This window comes from Triticum urartu, chromosome 6 (assembly GCF_003073215.2).
Source record: "Triticum urartu cultivar G1812 chromosome 6, Tu2.1, whole genome shotgun sequence".
NCBI lineage: Eukaryota > Viridiplantae > Streptophyta > Magnoliopsida > Poales > Poaceae > Triticum > Triticum urartu.
In genome coordinates this window covers 557,097,546-557,116,719 of record NC_053027.1, presented here as the reverse complement: position 1 = coordinate 557,116,719, position 19,174 = coordinate 557,097,546, and the positions used below count along the sequence as shown (strand labels likewise).

The window sequence follows — 19,174 nt, the reverse complement described above, 5'->3', positions numbered from 1 at the left end:
TACACGTGTGGTTGGGAGGAGAGATAGAAGAGAGGGACATGCATGTGATCGATCAAGTGCAGGCTTACGGACTACCTTGTACTCGATCTGCCGTATATTTAGATTTGTGCTTTATCTATAAAGTGGAATGAGGGCGTGGAAGGAGAACAATATACACCTTATCAATAATATCAATACGTGAACCATTTCTAAATAATTTGTTCAGTGATCAACAAAAAGGATGAATTGCTTAAATTTTGCAGGCTACGGCAACAACTCTACTGCCCCGGCCCCATGCATCAACACATGTCCACATGCATGTGCCTTAATCCGGCACACATATATGCTTCTTGCATGCATGCATACACTCGTGCTCTGCCCTTGCATGCAACCACGTAAAGACGGGTGTATGCATGATCCGTCGATCATTTCAGCATTAGTTCCTGCACTAATATATCATTTCAGCATCAGCACGCACTTTTTCCCCGAAGCAAACCAATCGGTTAATTAGTTCGTGTGCTTGGGCCTTATCTCGATGCCCTGCACGATGAGCCCTCTCTTCCACCGCCGGCATTCCACCTCCTTGAGGCTCACCTCCACCACCCCGTCCTCCTCGTCGTCCACGGCGAACTCGCCCAGCTCGACCTCCGTCCACCCGTCGTCCCCTCTCCGCCGCGGGCACCTGATGTCCATGTCGGCCTCCCTGACCAGCTTCCACCCGTAGTTCTTCCGTGGCCGCACGTACTCCTGCCTCCGTCGGTGCATCGCCGTCTCCTCCTCCCCCTGCATGTGCTGCAGGCAGATAGTGTTCTCTGTCGACGTGGACACCGCGGTCGATGTCGGCTTGGTACCGCTGCCGGAGACGACGACGGTGACCGTGCCCTTGGGTGGCAGGATGCCAATGTTGCACTCGAGGCCGTAGGAGTCGTCGGCGATGGCGTAGACGAGGTAGGCTGCGTAGGTGGTCTGTGGGGTGAGCAGGGAGAGCTGTAGCTTCCCCGTGATCTCCAGCCAGCACACGTCCACAAGCTCGGCCACCTCAGGAAACCTAGAAATACACGAAGGGGTCGGACATGATCAGATACGTGTACCAATCAATATTCAATAGCATGAACACGTAGGAACGAACATGCATGCAGGAAGGAGTACGTGCATGCATGCAAGCTGGTACGTGTCGACACGTGTGTAGGAAGACAGTTTCGTAAGAGGATGCCGTGTCTGAACAGAACAAGAAGACAGGGCACGCGTCAGGGGCTCGGAGCACGTTATAAGGCGTGAGAAGAATTGTTCTCTCTTAGGTTTTATTCGGTCAACAAAAACACACTTGCATGCGTTTGATAAACTATATAAATGATTCCTTATTTTATTTGCTTGGTTGGTAGTGGCACCCGATCGACGCGGTACTTAGGAGCCAAGTAACTTTCGACTAGTGTGGGCTCTTGCATCTATTCCCATGGAATTTTATACTCTATCCTCTAGTATATTTTCTACAAAGTGGCAACCTTTGCTCCAGCTTATCGTTCAAAGCATGCACCATTTTTTTCTAACTTACTTGGCGGTGGTAGCCGTGCATGGTGTTCCTATTTGTAGCTAGTCAACTTAGATACCTAGTGCCATCTGAGATCCTCAAAGAAAAAAAAAACCTAGTGCCATCTGCCACGTACATGAACACGTACGTACACAGCGATCGAGAAGCAATGCAGCTATATCTCTGCATGTTCGTACCGTGATCCGGGAAGGTCGGCAGTCCACGTCCAGCAGGAGGGGTCGTCGCCCCACACGATGCTCAGCGCCCTCGCCGACAGCATCCAGCATTTGGCGCCGCTCCGCCTGTCCAGCCCGAAGCTCTGCACGTGCACCCCATGCCAATACCGATCGATCAGCAACTAGCAACTTTACTCACCTCCACTAACGATTACCAAGTTACCAACAATGTGAGTATACCATGGTGGCGCCGTCGAGGAGGACCGGGCGGCTGCAGAGGCGCGTGAACAGCTCCTTCTTGGACATGGAGCACTCGCGGCAGTCATCGTCGTCGGCGCGGGTGAGCACGGCGGCATGGTCGCGCGGCAGGAAGCAGTCCCAGACGGCGTCGGAGTCGGCCGCGGCCCGGAACGCCGGGGACACGGCCGAGGAGCTGAGCGCGTCCCCCGGCGTCGTCATCGCGATCGCGTGCGCCACGCACTCCTCCGGCAGCCGGTAGATCGCCGCCGCCGCCGCCGCACAGTCCATATACGCAAATATGCAACCACAAAGCACGCGCGCTGGCCCACAGAAGCTTCCTCAACTGACGTACGACGCGATGGAGCACGTGGATTCGATGGATGGATTGGGAAATGGCGGCGCGCGGCGGGTGGTGTTATATAGCCATGCCGGGGAGGGTGGAGAGAGAAGCTTAAGGGCTAAGGCTCACGGCGGGGCGGCACAGTGAGTGGCTCGAGCTCGGTCGGAAGTTAGCTTAGCTATGGCTAGGGGAGCTTTGCTGACTCGGATCAGGGTTTGTTAAAACGTAAAGGGGTGGTGGTGTTCCAGCGGGAGATCCGGCGTGGTGTGCCCCGCACGTACTCCGTCGTCCCCCCCAAGGCTTTTCGATCTCTTTCTGGTCGACAGGCTGGTGAGTGACACGGCTTATCGCTAGCACGATCGATCTTGCACCCATGCATGCAGCCACTATCAGACGTCATCCAACGCCACGCGCGGCCTAGTGCATACTCTCTCTTTTGATGTGTGTTACTCGAAAAAACGTGAGAAGTTCAAGAAGGAGCATTGTGAATGCAATTTTCTTTTTTCTTTTCTTTTTTTGCGGGAAAACTTTCAGTCTGTTCATCATCAATCATAACAGTGCAACAAACACTAATAATAAAAATTACATTCAGATTCGTAGACGACTACAGGCACTAAGCCTCTGCCTTTAGATGGATTTTTTTTAAAGCCTGACCAAACTTATAGTCAGTTTGACAAGAAAGTAAAATAAATCAGACTTGTTCTATTTCCTAGAGCCTTCCCATCTCGATGGAGTTGTTTGTGGATGATTACTGGGCGTAGATTCCTGTCGTACGTTCTGGATAGTGAGACTAGGGTTTGCAGGATTTGTCGGCGTGGCGGCTTCCTACACTGGGGTCCTTCGGCCGCATCTCCACTAAGTTGATGCGTCCACCTATCACCTATGCCGGCGTGAGGCTTGCGAGATTTATTGATTATTGAGAGGTCAGGCTCTTGGACATGTGGCTCTTTCGGTTGTGACAACTTCTTCATCGAGACAATGATCTGATAGGATCATGGCCTTGATGACTTCCCGCTCATGATCAACAATGTTAAGTTGGCTCTGGCGTTGGAGCGGTGTCCGGCAATGTGACATCAATCTGTTTGAGAGGAAGAAGATCAGCCCACAGCGATTTCAGTGTAATTTCTTTATTTTATAGGTTTCTTTGCACTAGGTGGTGGCGAGATCTTATGGATTTCATCTTTAGCCTATCCCAGCTTTTTTTTTTGCAAGAAAATTTCTGATCTATTCATCTTCAATCATGGCAAAGCTTGTTTGGACTAAAGGCTTATTGTTGATGGGTTTCTTTGTACTACTGGCATTATATATAGATGGCTTTTTGACAAAATAATAAAATTTTACTTACATTTTGGGATGGAAGAATTAGTAATGATAATTTAAGATGATAATAAAATAAAATGAAGTATGTGCGAGACACTAATAATCACAATTTTAAATGAAAAATAGCAGTGCCGAATGTCACATCCTTGTAAGTATTTTACAAGTCGGGAACATTCCGGGTGGTTTTAAACGAGCACGTGCTCTTCAATCAAAAGGGAAATGCTCGGTTCTACGTGCCAGGGGAAAGGTCAATACCGTCGAGTCAGCAATGTTCTCAAGCTGACGCCCACCCTGATTCGCGAATAAACATGGTCAAGTCATCTTATACGTTAGGTGGCGAGACGAGCCTAACAGAGACGTACGGGCACTGCCGGAAGCTTCTCTCCATCAAAGTAACCATCTCAAAAACTAAACAGCATGTCCACTTAAAATTTTATATACAAAAAATACGCTCCCTCCGTTTTTAAATAGAAGCCTTTTTAAAAAAAATAATATGAATCACATACAAATGTATATAGACATAATTAGAGTGTAGATTCACTTATTTTGCTCTGTATGTAGTCCATATTGGAATCTCTAGAAAGTATTATATTTAGGAACTGAGGGAGTATAAAGGAACTGGATAAAATTAGAAGTGCACATGCAGAAGACAGAGGAGAGCAATGCGCAGAGAGTTTGCTTAGCGCAGTCCCTGCTCATCCGCTCCCGGAACAGGGGCTTTCCTTTCCCCCTTGGGGCCCCAAGGGCGTTTTTTCTCGTTTTGCTTCGGCCCGTTCAGTTGGCTGAAACAAAGCAGGATAGGCCGGGAGCCTTTAGGGGATCCGACGAGCAAAGAAAGGAAAAAACAGCGTGCTTTAACACAAACCGTGGCCCTTTTGAGGTAAGATTAGTGGCGGATCTACGCAACCCACATGATCCCTTTGCCGCCTTTTGCGCCAGGAGACTCACTCCCCCCAGCTTCCGCTGCTTTCCTTTCCTCCCCACTACACAATCGATCCATCCATCCATCCATCTCCTCAGCGGAAAGATAAAAGAAGAACCCATATCTTAGTGAAGCCTTTGCCAAAGATTTTGCTTGCCTGCTTGCCCGAGTCAGTGCTGGCTGGGTGAAAAGGGGAACACATGGATGGACAGCAAGTAAAACAAGCAGGCTTTCTTTCATGGAAGCACCAGCCAAGCAAAGCATGCACGAACGGAGAGTCGGGGAGGGTTATGTAACATATCTACACTCTGCGGGTCCATGTGTTGTTCGCCCCGCGCCTCACGGGCAAATGTTTCGCTCCACCCTCTCTTCTTTTGTCCTCCAATTGGTTAGGAACAAAACTGGAATTATGTTGTACAAACAAATCGAGCTTCCAAAACTTCCCGGGCGCAAACTCACCGGGAAACCACCCAAGTTGCACAACGCTGCGCTCCTCTCCGACTCTACTCTTCTTCGTCGTCGTCCTCGTCGTCTTCCTCCTCTTCAGCTTCCTTGAGCCACTGCCAAGGAAAATGGGTGACAAGTTAGTATGCTCAAGACAAGCGACCATCTCAGTGGGATTTAGTTTTCACAAGACATCATCATCTTTGAGACTTTGTTCTGCCAGCACAACAGATGGCACAAACCCAGTGCCGGAAATACAACCACCATCATGCCAGGAGATATTATGAATACAAGACATGCGGTTTGAATCATTCCCTCTGATGGAAGGTTTGAGATCATGAAAAACTACAGAAATAGAAAGGCATAAACAGGCCAGGTAAATCTTACGCGATATGGAAAAGGAGAACTCAGCTTAGTACAGTGAATATACCTTAATAAAAGCATCAGACTGTTTAACAAAAACTTTATCAGACTCGTCGGCATTTTCTTTTTCTTCCGCCCATCTCAAAATTGCATCTTCACTGACTACGTCCTTATCATAGAGGTAAGGCAAGATCTGCGTTCAATACAATATTATCAAAACCAACAAAAACAAGATCATCAATTCTCAAACAGTCTACGTCAACCCAGCAGTGCAAACAAAACTACATATGTTCTTCCAAAAAAATATAAATGGCACGGAACTTATCTGTAATCGAAATCAAATAGTTCTTTACCTTTGAGAACAGTGGAGCAAATTCTTTTGTGATATCTTGGCACATTTCCTCAAACTTCAATAGTATTTCCATCTACATCACCATCACAAAATAATGCATTTAGCCCATGTCAAATACAAAAGACAAAAACAACTCATAAGTCATAGAACTCCATGGGAAAACCCTGTTTTCAAACTGAACATAAAACTTGACAACCACATCAGAGGCCCTTCCAAGAGTCTGCCGTGCACCAACACAACAATTTGGAAGTCTAATCACCACAACCACCATACTATATGCAACCACATGGCAAGGGCGGTGAGCTATCTCAAAATCACCATACTATATGCACATTGTGCAGATCAACATGTCATCAGGTCAAATAATTATATAAACGATTGCTTCAGTTATATAATTTGCATATGCTCGAATGGCTGATAAAGGAACCTATGCTGACTCGATATGGAAGATAACTGACATGATTAAACCTGACAACGAACACACTTGACGCGATACCATTTTTAAATCAATAAACCTGATGGTATTTTTGAATTTTCAAGCAGATGTTACTCATGCAGACTTCAAGGTACTTATCCAGTATATCCTCAAGCCATACCTCCTCATCAACTGTCTTGGTGTAATTGCGTAAAAGATCCTTCCACTTGGCAAGTGCGTCGGCAGTTGTCTTTAGAAGATTATCTATATAAAGAGGGGGGAGCAGGACAAATAAGCTTTTATTACCTTTCATCATGAGATCTAACAGCTATAGGAAAAAAGCATCCCATATCAAAAAGTGCATGACCACAAAGTTCCACAGTTGGGATGAAACTTTCATGCTTGGACTTTGCAATAGAGGAAATGTAATGTTTTATGCAAAATCCTATGGACTTCCTGCATAACCACACTAAGCTCCTCTGTGAACTGGTTCTTTACTCTTACGGTTAAATGACCAAATGTCGTAGCTAATGATCAAATCATTATCCCAATTTGACATGCATCATGGTTCATAAAACTGTGAAGCATCCCTAGAAATCATACCATTAGTAGATTGTGCAGCCACTAATGCACCCCTCATGATCGAATAGAAAACTGCTCCAGCACAATCAGCATGTTGAAGGCTATAAGATAACCTGAAAAATAAGCACAAATTTGCAAACACAATCAGCATTATGACTATAAAAACTAGACAAAATAAAGAATGGGCATACTCTATCAGTGATGTGAAGGATTAAACAAAACATTCTATACAACTAAGAAGATCATCTGGACAGAAATCAAAGATACTAGTTAATTATCGACAGACTGTAAAATTAGAACAAGACACCGCAAACAACTTTCATACTCTATACAAGCAAAGCTAGTGCTTGGGAAACAAAGTATTAATCCAAATTCAGATGCTTAATGAACATTACCAGCAAAAACAGTTTGTGGTTTTACACGGTGTGAAAATCATGGCTGCAATATTTCTGCAGAATAAATTGTGTATGGAATATTACTTCCAGCTAGTTCAATGTTCCATATGAAAAGAAGTGATTGAATCTCATCTTGAATTCTTGATATGTAGTACTCCCTCTGTAAAGAAACATAAGAGTGTTTAGATCACTACTTTAGTGATCTAAACGCTCTTATATTTCTTTACAGGGGGAGTATATTTTAATTCTTTTTCACAAAACAAAATGTCCTTTGCAGCAAAACTGCAATGTCATCTGCTTGCAGCATATCATTACTGTCTCAAAAAGAAAATGAGAACTATAGCGCATTACCCATAAGTAATATGTTGTCCAGGTCAAACCATACTTAGGGTGACTGACTTATATGTGTCATAGTTGTTTACATTTAGTAGGCATTCACAAATATGTCTGTTGTGCAGAAAAGAGTTTATACCTGAGCGCATTGATTTCTAGTATCAAATTATCTTGATGAACCCCATCAAGTGCCCGCTGGAACGTCTCTTCGACCTAAGTAGGGTAAACCAATCAGCAAAGTGAAGACAAAAAGAGTATGAGAATCCCAAGTATATGCTACTAACTTCTTTCTCAAACTTAGTATAATCATCATCCTCAACCACACTGATCTCAGAATCATTGTCACGGTCTGCTTCAGATGGACGGTTGTTCAAGTCTTCTTCTGATCCTTCGTCATCATCAAAAGATACAGCATGCTGCAACTCTTGAAGCTTTTCTTTAGGAATCGGAGCAATTGATTGTCTCCACTCGTCCTGAATTCCAGTATCACCACTTGCCCATATGTAACCAAGGACGCCAGAGGTACCAGTCTAAGCAATATCATAGACAGCAACCACAATGATTATAAATCAAGACATGATAAATGTATCACCAGGGTGCCTGGATATAATAATCCTGACAACCACAGTAACGCAAGCATGGATTACAGAAATCACTGCACCAACTAAGAATAGAAGAATACCTCAGATGCCCCTAAGTCATCATCTTCACATATGATGGTTGGGTGGTCGGCATTACTCTTTGAGATGGAAAAGGCTGCAATATAGAAAGCCAATTTGCTAAGTAAAACATGAGTGATACATTCAAATCATCATAAAAATAAATTGAAAATGCATGTATGATCAAGAACAGAAATTTTAGGGTATGCAGACTTACGTGGACTATCTGTAATTCCAGAATTAGTGTCAGCATACTCAAGTTCCTCGTCACTATCTTCATTTGAAGGCTTGTTAAGTAGTGACACTTTTGAATAGGCAGGGACAACAACATTCTTTCCAACTTTAATCTGAAATGGTACAAATAAGAATTTAATCAATATCTGCAATGCTGCTGAATAGAAAATTGCAACTGGTTTATAGCCTGTTCCTAAAGGAGAAGTGGATAGCACAGAGATGTAATATATAGCAACATACCTTAAATGACAATATGCAGCCAGGCTCAACAATTGCCCCTGCCTTTAGATGAACATCATCACAGACTAAGGAGTTACTCACTTTGCACCCATCTTCAATTATGACATTATCCCATATATAGGAACCATGAATGAGAACGTTTTTACCAATACTGCAACCTTCCCCAATTACCGAATTTGATATCTTGCACTGCTCTCCAATACTGGTCGCATTGCCAATAACGGAATTCGCACCAATTTGTGCAGAATGCGACAATGTAACATCTGGAAAAGATTTGATGAATGTGAACAGTTCATATGTAAAGGTGCTGTTATATAGTTACAGGAATCAACGATGACATACCTATAGACCTACTGAATGACAGGTAAAAGTTCATGCCCAAAAATCACAGTTTAAAACAGCCCATGAACCTTAAACAGAGAATTTTCATGATATTATGAACTAATATCTTTTTTCATTCCAAATTAAACATATTGATTTGATAAATTCATCTAGATTTTGAGGAATGAATCAAGGAACGATATCAAACAAGGTACATAAATAAATCTTTGTGGCTCGTTTCAGTCGCAACTACGCGTACCTGATGCCTTGTAAATTCCTTGGCGGTGAAGTTTCATTTCATGACAGTTACCAAAAGATAACACATCAGGCACCATAGGGTATGTCCATCTTTGTATTATATCTTTGCTCACCGCATCATAGCTCCTGAAATTATCTATTCTTGCAGCATAGCTGGAGCGTATTTCATGAGTATAGATTTTGTATCCCATAATCTGAAAGGATTGGCATGCCATTTGATTGTTACAAAAGAGACATGATAAGAGAGATGGCACTCAAGATACTGCACTAAAAATAAGCATCATGTTTTCTTGTCTTACATAGGTCAACTGGTGGTGAACGGACTTACATCGTCAACTAGTAAACCCTTTACAAAATGACGTCGGAGATGTTGATAGTCAAAGTTATCGGTGAAAAGACTAAGGACTTCTGGCGAGCAGATATCAATATAGCAATCCTGACAGCAAAAGGGGGAATTTACTAAGATCGATAAAACAAGATTTGAAGTACTGGAGAATCATGGCCTTAATAATATAGCAAAAAATGAGCTTGGAGAAAAACATATATCTGTTGTTCAATTAACAAGTTTGAAGGCAGACCTCCATGTTATTATGCAACTGGAGAGTAGGATTATTGGCCAGTATATCCTTATCAATTGTCACACACAGGTGTGAGTTATCTGCCTTATCCTCATAATAAAGTAGCTCCTTTGTCTCAGGAGCTATCGCCATAACAATTTCATCATTGCCCAAACGTGTCTGGTGCGTTAGGATTGAAGGTTTTGAATGCTTTATAATCATAGTCATAACAGCAAGTGGATCCTTTTTCCTTCTGTCCTTGTGTTCCTGGAGAGCATCTTTTAAGCTCATGTTGCTGATTGTATCACCACTGATGAGAACAAAATCACCATTTATCTACATAAAACAGACGAATGGATGAAACAACTGAAAGTGTAAACGAAATGTCAGGCACACTGTCAGTATGTGAAAAATTTAGAATAGAACAAGAAAATAAGACTGCGCTATGTATGTGTTACGATAGTTGAGGCACAAGCGACAGCTATTAGGACAAAAAAAGGGCACGTGATACTATTGCTAAGCAGGCACAGCAATCACAGAGCTAAGTGCATGAAAAATATCAAAATTGAGGCATTGAGCTGAACTAATGTGTTCAGTATGATGTTATAGTTAAAACCTTGAACAACTTTTTTGGGTAATAGCCATCAGACAAAAAAAATAATGCTAGGTTTTGCTCTGAACATTATTTAATATCATCATTTATCCATCACAATCTCTTGCCGGTTGTAATTATTTCCCAAGTCCACACCATTGAGGCAGCCAGTACCAAATGGGAGGCCACTGGAGTGACCTGGAATGGCAGGAAGTTATACAATTTAAATCTACTTTCCTTCCTTGAATGAACTGGAATGACACTCCCAAATATTCCCCAGACTTCAGTTCCACATATGCTCACTATCAGTTCTAGTCAACCGGCCAAGACAAATTGTTAAGCAGTAACAGCAACAGACACTACAACTAATACTGCAGTCCTTCGTAATCCACAGGAAGGATGGAGATCAGAAACTCACAACGCCACGGCCATACATGACGCGGAGCGCGTCACCTGCGCTGATTGCGTCGTGCGACTCGACCGCCGTGACGGCCATCTCCCGGGCCGCGGGCTTGCCGGTCCAGCCGGCCTCCTCCAGGTGCCCCTTGACCTGCTCCGCGTGCGCACTGCAGAACACAAAGACCTCCTCCACGCCCGAGGTCTCCAGCCAGGACAGCGTGTAGTCGATCATCGGCACGTTCACCAGCGGCAGCAGCACCTACGGGGACAGCGCAATTCAGGTGCCGCCGGGGGGTAGGGTTTGGGGGTAGGGGGATGCGGTACCTTGGGGCGCTCGAGAGTGATGGGGCGGAACTTGAGCGTGAAGCTGTCGGCGAGGAGGACGGCCTGGAGGGGCGAGCGCGAGAGCTCTTCGGCGTCGTCCCCGGCGGCGGCGCCGCCGCGGGACTTCTTCTGGGACATGGCTGCGGCGGCGGCGGCGACGGGGAGGGATTGGGGAAGGTTTAGCTTTGGTCGCTCGCGCCGTGTCGCCGCCGTGGCTCCGCTAGTGTGGCAGCAGGGAGGCGTGGTGGATCGTACCTGGGCTTAGGAGTTTGGGCTTTTTCAGGCTTAGTAGGCTTTAGGATGTCGAGTATTGAAGCACGGCCATTCGTTCAGCCCATCTGTGCAGATCGTACTTGCCTAAAAAAACTGTGCAGATTGAACAAAGCTTGCATGCTCGATTTTAGAGAAAATCTGGGTGGGGGGGGGGGGGGGGATGTTTGTTTTTTATCAGAAAAACTGTCTTACTTATGTTTGCTTCGGTTCATCGACAATTTGTGTGTCTAAAGAAGAAACAATGATAATTAATCGAATCTTAGTCTATATCTATATCAATATAAAAAGACTCAAATGAGCAAATCCAAACCATCTTGACCGTTAAATCATGTTATCTAGTGGTTTAAATCGCTCTAATGTTGAGCACCAAACACGTTTAACGCTCTAATTTCCCACCACTGCCATTGGTTATAAACATGTTTTGACTAAACGCTATCCCTTGAAATCTGTCATGTAATTAATATCCTACCATTCCCGTGAAAAAGTAATTGATATCTTACCAAATACCAACATGCAGATCCAGAAAATGATGGAGTTTGTGGAAGTTACAGAACCTGCCACCGATAAGTGGAATATCCCGGTTCATGCGATCTATCTCTCTCTACCGCTCGTATGTTCCGCTTCGTTATTTTTCTTGGGCCAGCTTTTTGAGACACTAGTAAGCATGCACGTGCAACGCACGTCTGAAACAAAAATGAGTTCACATGGTATAATATTAACCAAAATAAATTTTACATAAAAATTCGGATGGCTAAAAAATGTTATCATGTCACTCAAATTGTATTTAAAAAAGTGTGACATATTTGTGATCCAACACACACGTATCATAATCCATAGTAAAAACATCTACTGTAAATTTAATTTTTATTTTAGTGATTTTTTTACCGAGCCATTTAAATGTGTCTAATGCCCAATGATATGAGCGAGCGTGTAACACATGATCCAGAAACATGTCTCCGCATAAAATTAACGGTCACATAATAATTGTATTATAATTGTTACAAAAATATATATTTTAAGAACCAGAACTAAGCATGTCTTGAAGGTCCATCTTTTGAAGCAATGAAGGTCCATCTGTAGATGCGATCTATGATGATTCGTTCAATGGATGGGATATTGTTTTGAGCTTCATTCTCTTCATACTTTAGAATATGCACCAAAAAGTGCTTCCTCGGTTGAAAACCATGCTACATATGCATTATACAACATTGTTATAACAAGTTGCATGTACAATGTGTATACAAATAAGCATGGTGTAAATACTCACCTTGGGTATGGGAAAATATAGTTTTCCATCGCACAATGAGTGCATGAAATTGAAAACCAAATAACCCGACAGGGCACTGCATGTATGCAATAAAGATATAATGTGCTTTGAATGAATCAATAAATATTGTAATGCATTAAAAAGATTCGTACCAGTGTGAGTTTGTTGGAGCAATAGGAACTATGCATTCTCATTTAGAGATATCGTCCTTGAATGCAGGGTTTGCAACTTCAAGGGCAATGTTTAGGTTGCCGGCCACGGTTTTAAGTACATTCTCCCCAAAGTAGGTATTGGTATCGGATCAAAAATTAAGACAAGTTTTTTATTTTGATCCAAAACAAACAATAAAAATAGTCCAAACTTACACCAAGGCAACAAAATCTACAACGATGAGATAGTTTATAAATAATATATGGAATATTAATTAAGACCAAATAAAGCATTGTCATAAAATGAAAATCTAAAATCTTACCATATCACATTGTGAGATATGATAGTCATTGCTCTCAGGCCACCTATGGAACAACCGTTTCAATATAACAATGTCCATATTTTCACGATGACTTGAGTTTCGTGCATAGTGAAACACCGCCTAAAATAAGAATAAGAAAACATTAGTGCAATGAGGAAAAAAATTGATACGTGATTATAGTAACTTACACAAAAGTTTAGATCCATATAGTGAGATGGAATGTCTCTGAGAAGCTGGACTTTGTTGCGCGCTAGTATACTCACAACCATATTGAAACAATCAATATCCATGTATTCATCATTGTTTAGTATGTTTTTTATTTGTCTCAAATTTAAGCTAATTTGGTAAGGATCAGAGCTTTTGACCCATTCGCTCATGTAAATTCGAAATTCTGTCAATTATAATGACATCAGAGTAATTTATTAGAATACAAAATGATCTAAAAAATATGGCTTACTCCAGTAGAGCGACATCATCAACCATACTGATGAACAAGCATAGTTCATCTATTAAGTCATCATTTGTTTGATTGACAAACGGTGAAAGGATAAATGACTATGAGATGAGCTCAACTTCTGATGATGTATTTGATTTTTTTGAAATTCTCAGGGGGTTTACCTAGTATCATACATTCCGTGGGATCTGTGTTGTCTTCGTCATCTTCCATGTCTCGATTTCTTATATTATCATCATTCAATTCCGAGTCCACTAAAATCATAGCTAGTTTTGTTTTAAAAGCTGTTATATGTTCCTATTAAAGTAGTAATGAGAGTTAAATAGTGATACAACATAGAATAAGTATAATGATACACAGTGAAAAATACCCGTGTAGGAGCGTCAGACAAAATATCTACTGTGAAGTACTTCATAAAATTTATCATCCACAAACCACAAGATGACCTGCATGGTTGCAAAACTTAAATATACTCAATAAAGTTTATCATTTTTTGTAGAAATTTATATTTTTTTTAATCATCAAATGATCATGACTTTAACAAGCCGTGATGAAAACAATAATTTCACCCACGTAGGTGAACCGGACATGCCCTATGAATCCCTATGAAATATTCCCTCTGTTTCTATATATAAGTCATTAGAAACTTGAATATGGACTGCATACGGATGAATATAGAGCGTATTTTAGAGTGATGTTGTCCATATTAGAATCTCTAAAAAAAACTTGTATTTACGAACATACAGAGTATAATGGATTTTTATTAGAAGATATTTTTTGTTTGGACAATGCCACACTCACTCACCATCATACGTAGTATAGTGAAAAAAAGAATCAGTCAACCTTCCACTGCCCCTCACACTTCTCTCTTCCCCATTCTTCCCTGGCTCCCTCATCCACAACGCGATCTCCATCCATGGCCGGAGCTATCTGGTGGTAGCCCCCCCTCCCCCCTTCGTCAGCAACGCCGGCGGACGCGCAGCCCCCTGCTCTGCCCCGCCCCTCCCCTTCGCCAGCACCGCCGGCAGCCGCGCAGGCCCTTCCTCTGCCCCGCCCCTTCTTCCTATCCGGTGACGCCGGGACTTGCCTCCTCCTGGCGACGCCTGGGTGCTCGAGCTCGGCATGCTCGCCGGCGACGTCGGGGCCCTCCCTCGTGCTGACGCACTCGCCGTGGCCGCGCAGGCCCCTCCTTTGCCCCGCCCCTTCTTCCTATCTGGTGACGCTGGGGCCTGCCTCCTCCTGGCGATGCCGGGGCGCTCGAGCTCGGCATGCTCGTCGGCGACGCCGGGCCCTTCCCTCGTACTGATGCACCCGCCGCGCCACGAACTTCCCTCCCCCCTTCTCGGGACGCCATCAAGGTCCAATTCCAACTCTTGTTCTCCCCTCGATCCGGATGCTCTGCACTCCGCCCCCGTCTTGATTTCCATCTTGATTAGGATGACCACGAAGACCTCCGCGTGCTGTGCTGCTGCTCGGGACACTGTAGGTCCCTGCTCGCCAACTCGCAGGAGGCTGTTTATTGTTCGGTAAAAAAAGAGTAAGCTTTCTTCCAAGCCTATGATTTTCCTTTTCATCCTCTCTGTTGGTGCCTGTGTTGATGATGCGACCCTTAATGGTTCAGATACCCTGAGGGAGAAGGAGGTGCCGAAAGGGGATGGGAGCAACAAGTTTGAATCGAAAGAGGTATACCCATCTGTCTCGAGACTGCTCTTTATACAGAAATATCGAGTTCAGCTTGTTGGAACGTTTCTTCGATTTTGTGTCTTCTTTCCTTTACCATTTTGTACAAAGAAAGTTTATACCTTTTTTCTCAAGAAATATAATTCTTGTGTCCTTTATCTTGCCAGTTTATTGTACCATCAATGGCCGTGCTGGACAGGAGGGGCCAGCGAAGTACTTTTAGTTATGAGTTTGCTAAACCAGCGAAATCTAATATTCCTGAGATTGAAGGATGTAACATCGCAAATGCTGTACTACAGCTGAAAACTCTTGGCATTGATGTGTAACCATCAAGGTGAGTTTCATGCTTTTGTTTTCTCATTATTCTTGGTCATGAGTAATAGGAAAACATGCATTGAGAAGATAGATGCTAGTAATTGCGGCCATCATCAAATTGCAATATTTCAGGTGTGTTGCTGTGGAGACACAGATATGCAGAGTCGGAGGTCACATTGACATCCTTCTTTCATGCTTATTATGTAGTGTGATCCGAACAAAACCTGGAAGTTAAAACAAAAGATAAGTGCTAGGTCCAGAATTCCATGTTTAGAATCTCTTTTTGTTCATTGCTGGTTATGTTGTCTTCAGTTTTGTGTGTACACATTACAATTTTATCTATGGCTATTAGTGTTAGGGACTCAGAATACTTTTTACTCCATTATGAAATTGACACTTCTTGATAGTTTTAATTTAGTTAGTTCATGTGTGCTTGGCAATGAAACCAGTTATATTTGAGACCGAGGTCATAATCACATATGCACTTCAGAGAAAAAACAGCCATCATAAATTTGCAATATTTCATTATTTCTGTCAATGATCCCAACAGCTTAAATTTTGCTGGTAGTACAATCTTATGTTATGGAATTGAAAGAATAAATTGAAATTTCCACGTTCCCAAATGAATGGTGTAAGTAATCAGAACAAGAACAGAATAACAAGTGTCACACATTTAAAGCCTGAACTTTTTCATTTTGAGACAGTTGATATGTCAATGATTTTTCAAAATAAATCACACTAATAAACGACTCTGACATAAAGAGTTAGAGGTCACATCGGCATCATTCTTGTTTAGCACCCTATTATGTAGCGCGATGTGATCAAAACCTGCAAATAAAATAAGAGAGAAGTGTTACATTCAGAGTTAGTTATATAGGTACAAAATCAAAGGTGCAAAGAAAACACGAACGATTGCATGTACCTCACCCCTCTAAAACATCTCTGTAGACAATGTTTTTGGTGCTTCTTCCAGATTTATCAACCTCCTTGTTAGGCTTGGCTATAATCCGCGTCGTCTTTCTTGAGACACCCCTTGACAATGCAACATATAGTTGGCCATGTGAGAAAACAGGTTCTGGAAGGTAAATACCAACATTTGGGATGGTTTGACCCTGTGCCTTGTTAATGGTCATCGCAAAACTCAGGCGGATAGGGAACTGTTTTCTCTTAAGCTTGAAGGGAAGTGAGGTGTCCTCGGAGGGTGACATAGGGATCCTAGGTATGAACACCCTCTTTCCAGCATGCTGGCCACCAACAATCTCTACATCAATTGCATTATCCTGGAAGGCCCTGATCATAAGCTGTGTTCCATTACATAGCCCATTATGAGGGTCGAGGTTCCGTAGCAAAATGGCCAGGCAGTTGATTTTTACTCTCAAGACATGCGGGGGCAACCCATTTGGTGTGATCGAGTTCAGGAAGTCAATCGTGTAATTATTCTGGAAGTCATCCTCGATATAGCCAAAGCTATGGTACACCTTTTCTTCGCCTGGAAACTTGGAGATCATCTTGTCATTCAGGTCATCCACATGCTCGTTTTTGGTCGAGAGAATTGCACGTGTGCTGCTCATGTACTCTCTCGACCTAGCATTGGTGTGCAGGGATGGGAAGACATCTTCGATAAGCTTGTTAATAGGTTCTTCATCGTTGGTATAAGCAATCACAATGTCAGACGCTATACCGGATGTAGCAGTTGCGATCGCTATTAGGCCCATCGAACGGACCTTTGCAAACAATGCCTTGTACATGTACGTCTTCCCAATGCCTCCTGGACCGTCAACAAAGAATATCTGGATTTTTGGGTTTGTCACATGATCCATTATGTCATTGAAACAAGCTAGTTGCTCATTGTTCAAACAACTGAATAGATCTAGATGTTCTTGGTCCGCTTTGACCTGTCTCTCCTCTGTTACCTCTCTAGCATCAACGTCAGAAGAACCATCTGCGTCAACCAGATCCGGAAATCCATAGAGTTTAATATCCTTTCACATGGATTGCAGCAGATCCCTCATATCCCCAAGGACCATATGCTCAATATGCTTATTTTGCTCATGGGCTTGTCATTGTCTCTTTAATATCTCCTCTCTATTTTGTGCATACCGCTCCCTTTCCATCTGATTCTTAATCTCATTATGGCATGGGTAGATGAAGAATAGATCAGTATACATCATTATAACTGGGCCATGTAGGATGAAGTTCATCTTCATTACCGTGTGATACAACCAGCTGTGTTTGTGCCCCAGGCAATTTTCTTCTGTGTATAAACCTCACGACGTCTCTTACTAATCTCATCCTTATTTTGTGCATACCACTCTCTATCCCTCTTGCCTTTTTACTTCTTTAGGGTATGCAATAAATGGCACAATTCATCAGTTGAGCTACAAAAACTGAAATTGTGTGCTTGTGTAATGCTCATCACCCAAGGATTGAATGTTGCTTATATCCTGGAACGGGGTGAGCGTCCCGTTTGGATTGGTCGGGGCTATACGAAGTCCTTGAACCCTGTGAATGTCAAGAATGTTATCACACAATTGTAACGGAAGGCATACTATTAGCACAACGCTGACAGAGTGTAGTTTTATGTTCAACTCCATCCCACTGTTTGCCATCAAAAAGCTTTCTTATGATGCCTCTGCAACCAATTGAATTCATTTTGCACTAATATACCTGCAAGAATGCATCAGGATGTAGTAGGTTGTAATACTGTATATCTCAGGCAGACTTTATTTGTGTTCACATGAATTGGAACTGAGCATTGAATGATCCATATGCAGCTTCATGAGGCATTTAGGTGAAGTCAGTCCAATGCTCATCAAGGATCATGTTAGCATATGGTCATTGCCATAAGTCACCAGTTCCTACATTTTCCTTCTAGAATTGCTCTTGTTTTTCATAAATTCAATGAAAGCAATTGATGGATCACATGAACAGGTTGACAAATGAGCATGCATCTACGGAGCGGAGTAGAGGTGTCTTTTAGCCTAATGAAGTCTTGGCGGCAGCTGCGTGTAAAAGCCTTACCAACTTCAGATCAGAGAAGAGCATGCACCCGTGCGGCGAAGAGCTCGTCGTCGCCGCTTTGGGATGGCGCCTGGGCGGCTGCACCTGTGTTGGGGAAGAGCTCGTCATTGCGGTCGTCGTTGGGTGACTCGGCGAGCTCGTCGTCGCGGCGGTCGTCGGGTGCCTCGGCGGCTGCGCAGGGCAGCGACGACGCACGTAAGCTGGACGGCGGATTGATTCCCTGGATATTGGCAGAGTTTTCGTCCGCCCTGGAAAACTGCTAAACGCACTTCGTTTGTGGGTTGGTGTAATCATGACGGCTAGATCTAATTAAGCGATTTGATCGTGAGGCTCCAATTAATCGGGAATGTTATGTGTAGATTAGGCTGGATGCGTTTAGCGTTGAATATGTTCTCTTGTTTAATAGTAGTAGAGAAAAGGCCTAGTTAGCGAAGGGAGACAGAGTTCGGCTGCCGAACATGTTTTAGATCGGAAAAATCTCGACGGGAGCAGGGAGCCAGTGAGCGGAGCGCGGATTTAAAAATTCGGAGAGCTAGGTTATTGCCGAACAGGCCCTTAATATAACATGCAACTAATATTCTATCTAATATAAACGTGCATTGCACGTACATTATTACTAGTATACAGTAATAGAAAAAAAATCCCACGACATATCAAGTTAATAAAATATCAATCGAATCTTAGTTGACTCTCAGCACAACACATCATGATGTAGGTCG

General features: G+C 43.1%; 2 protein-coding genes and 1 long non-coding RNA gene across 5 annotated transcripts; 1 reads left to right on the top strand and 2 right to left on the bottom strand.

Moving 5' to 3' along the window:
• Window positions 1-165: 165 nt before the first annotated feature.
• Window positions 166-2,567, bottom strand: LOC125515344 (putative F-box protein PP2-B12). Its single transcript, XM_048680798.1, has 3 exons — window positions 1,924-2,567; window positions 1,705-1,826; window positions 166-1,027 (listed from the first exon to the last, which is right to left on the bottom strand). Exons 1-3 carry the CDS (start codon window positions 2,209-2,211, stop codon window positions 487-489), a joined length of 951 nt encoding a protein of 316 aa, XP_048536755.1. The 5' UTR covers window positions 2,212-2,567; the 3' UTR covers window positions 166-486.
• A 2,154-nt stretch (window positions 2,568-4,721) lies between these two features.
• Window positions 4,722-11,193, bottom strand: LOC125515343 (translation initiation factor eIF-2B subunit epsilon-like). Its single transcript, XM_048680797.1, has 15 exons — window positions 10,974-11,193; window positions 10,669-10,908; window positions 9,680-9,994; window positions 9,430-9,537; window positions 9,103-9,295; window positions 8,523-8,785; window positions 8,266-8,395; window positions 8,072-8,145; window positions 7,674-7,919; window positions 7,529-7,602; window positions 6,683-6,774; window positions 6,261-6,343; window positions 5,666-5,737; window positions 5,380-5,505; window positions 4,722-5,065 (listed from the first exon to the last, which is right to left on the bottom strand). Exons 1-15 carry the CDS (start codon window positions 11,109-11,111, stop codon window positions 5,009-5,011), a joined length of 2,211 nt encoding a protein of 736 aa, XP_048536754.1. The 5' UTR covers window positions 11,112-11,193; the 3' UTR covers window positions 4,722-5,008.
• Window positions 11,194-14,268: 3,075 nt separating this feature from the next.
• LOC125515342 lies at window positions 14,269-18,791 on the top strand. 3 transcript variants are annotated; one of them, XR_007286967.1, is made up of 5 exons: window positions 14,269-14,797; window positions 14,876-14,976; window positions 15,061-15,122; window positions 15,287-15,453; window positions 15,567-18,791. It is a non-coding gene; the product is annotated as an uncharacterized LOC125515342 (long non-coding RNA). The 3 variants fall into 3 exon arrangements; XR_007286968.1 differs by having other exon boundaries at window positions 14,271-14,976; window positions 15,567-18,268; window positions 18,366-18,791; XR_007286966.1 differs by having other exon boundaries at window positions 14,270-14,976.
• The last annotated feature ends 383 nt before the right edge of the window (window positions 18,792-19,174 follow it).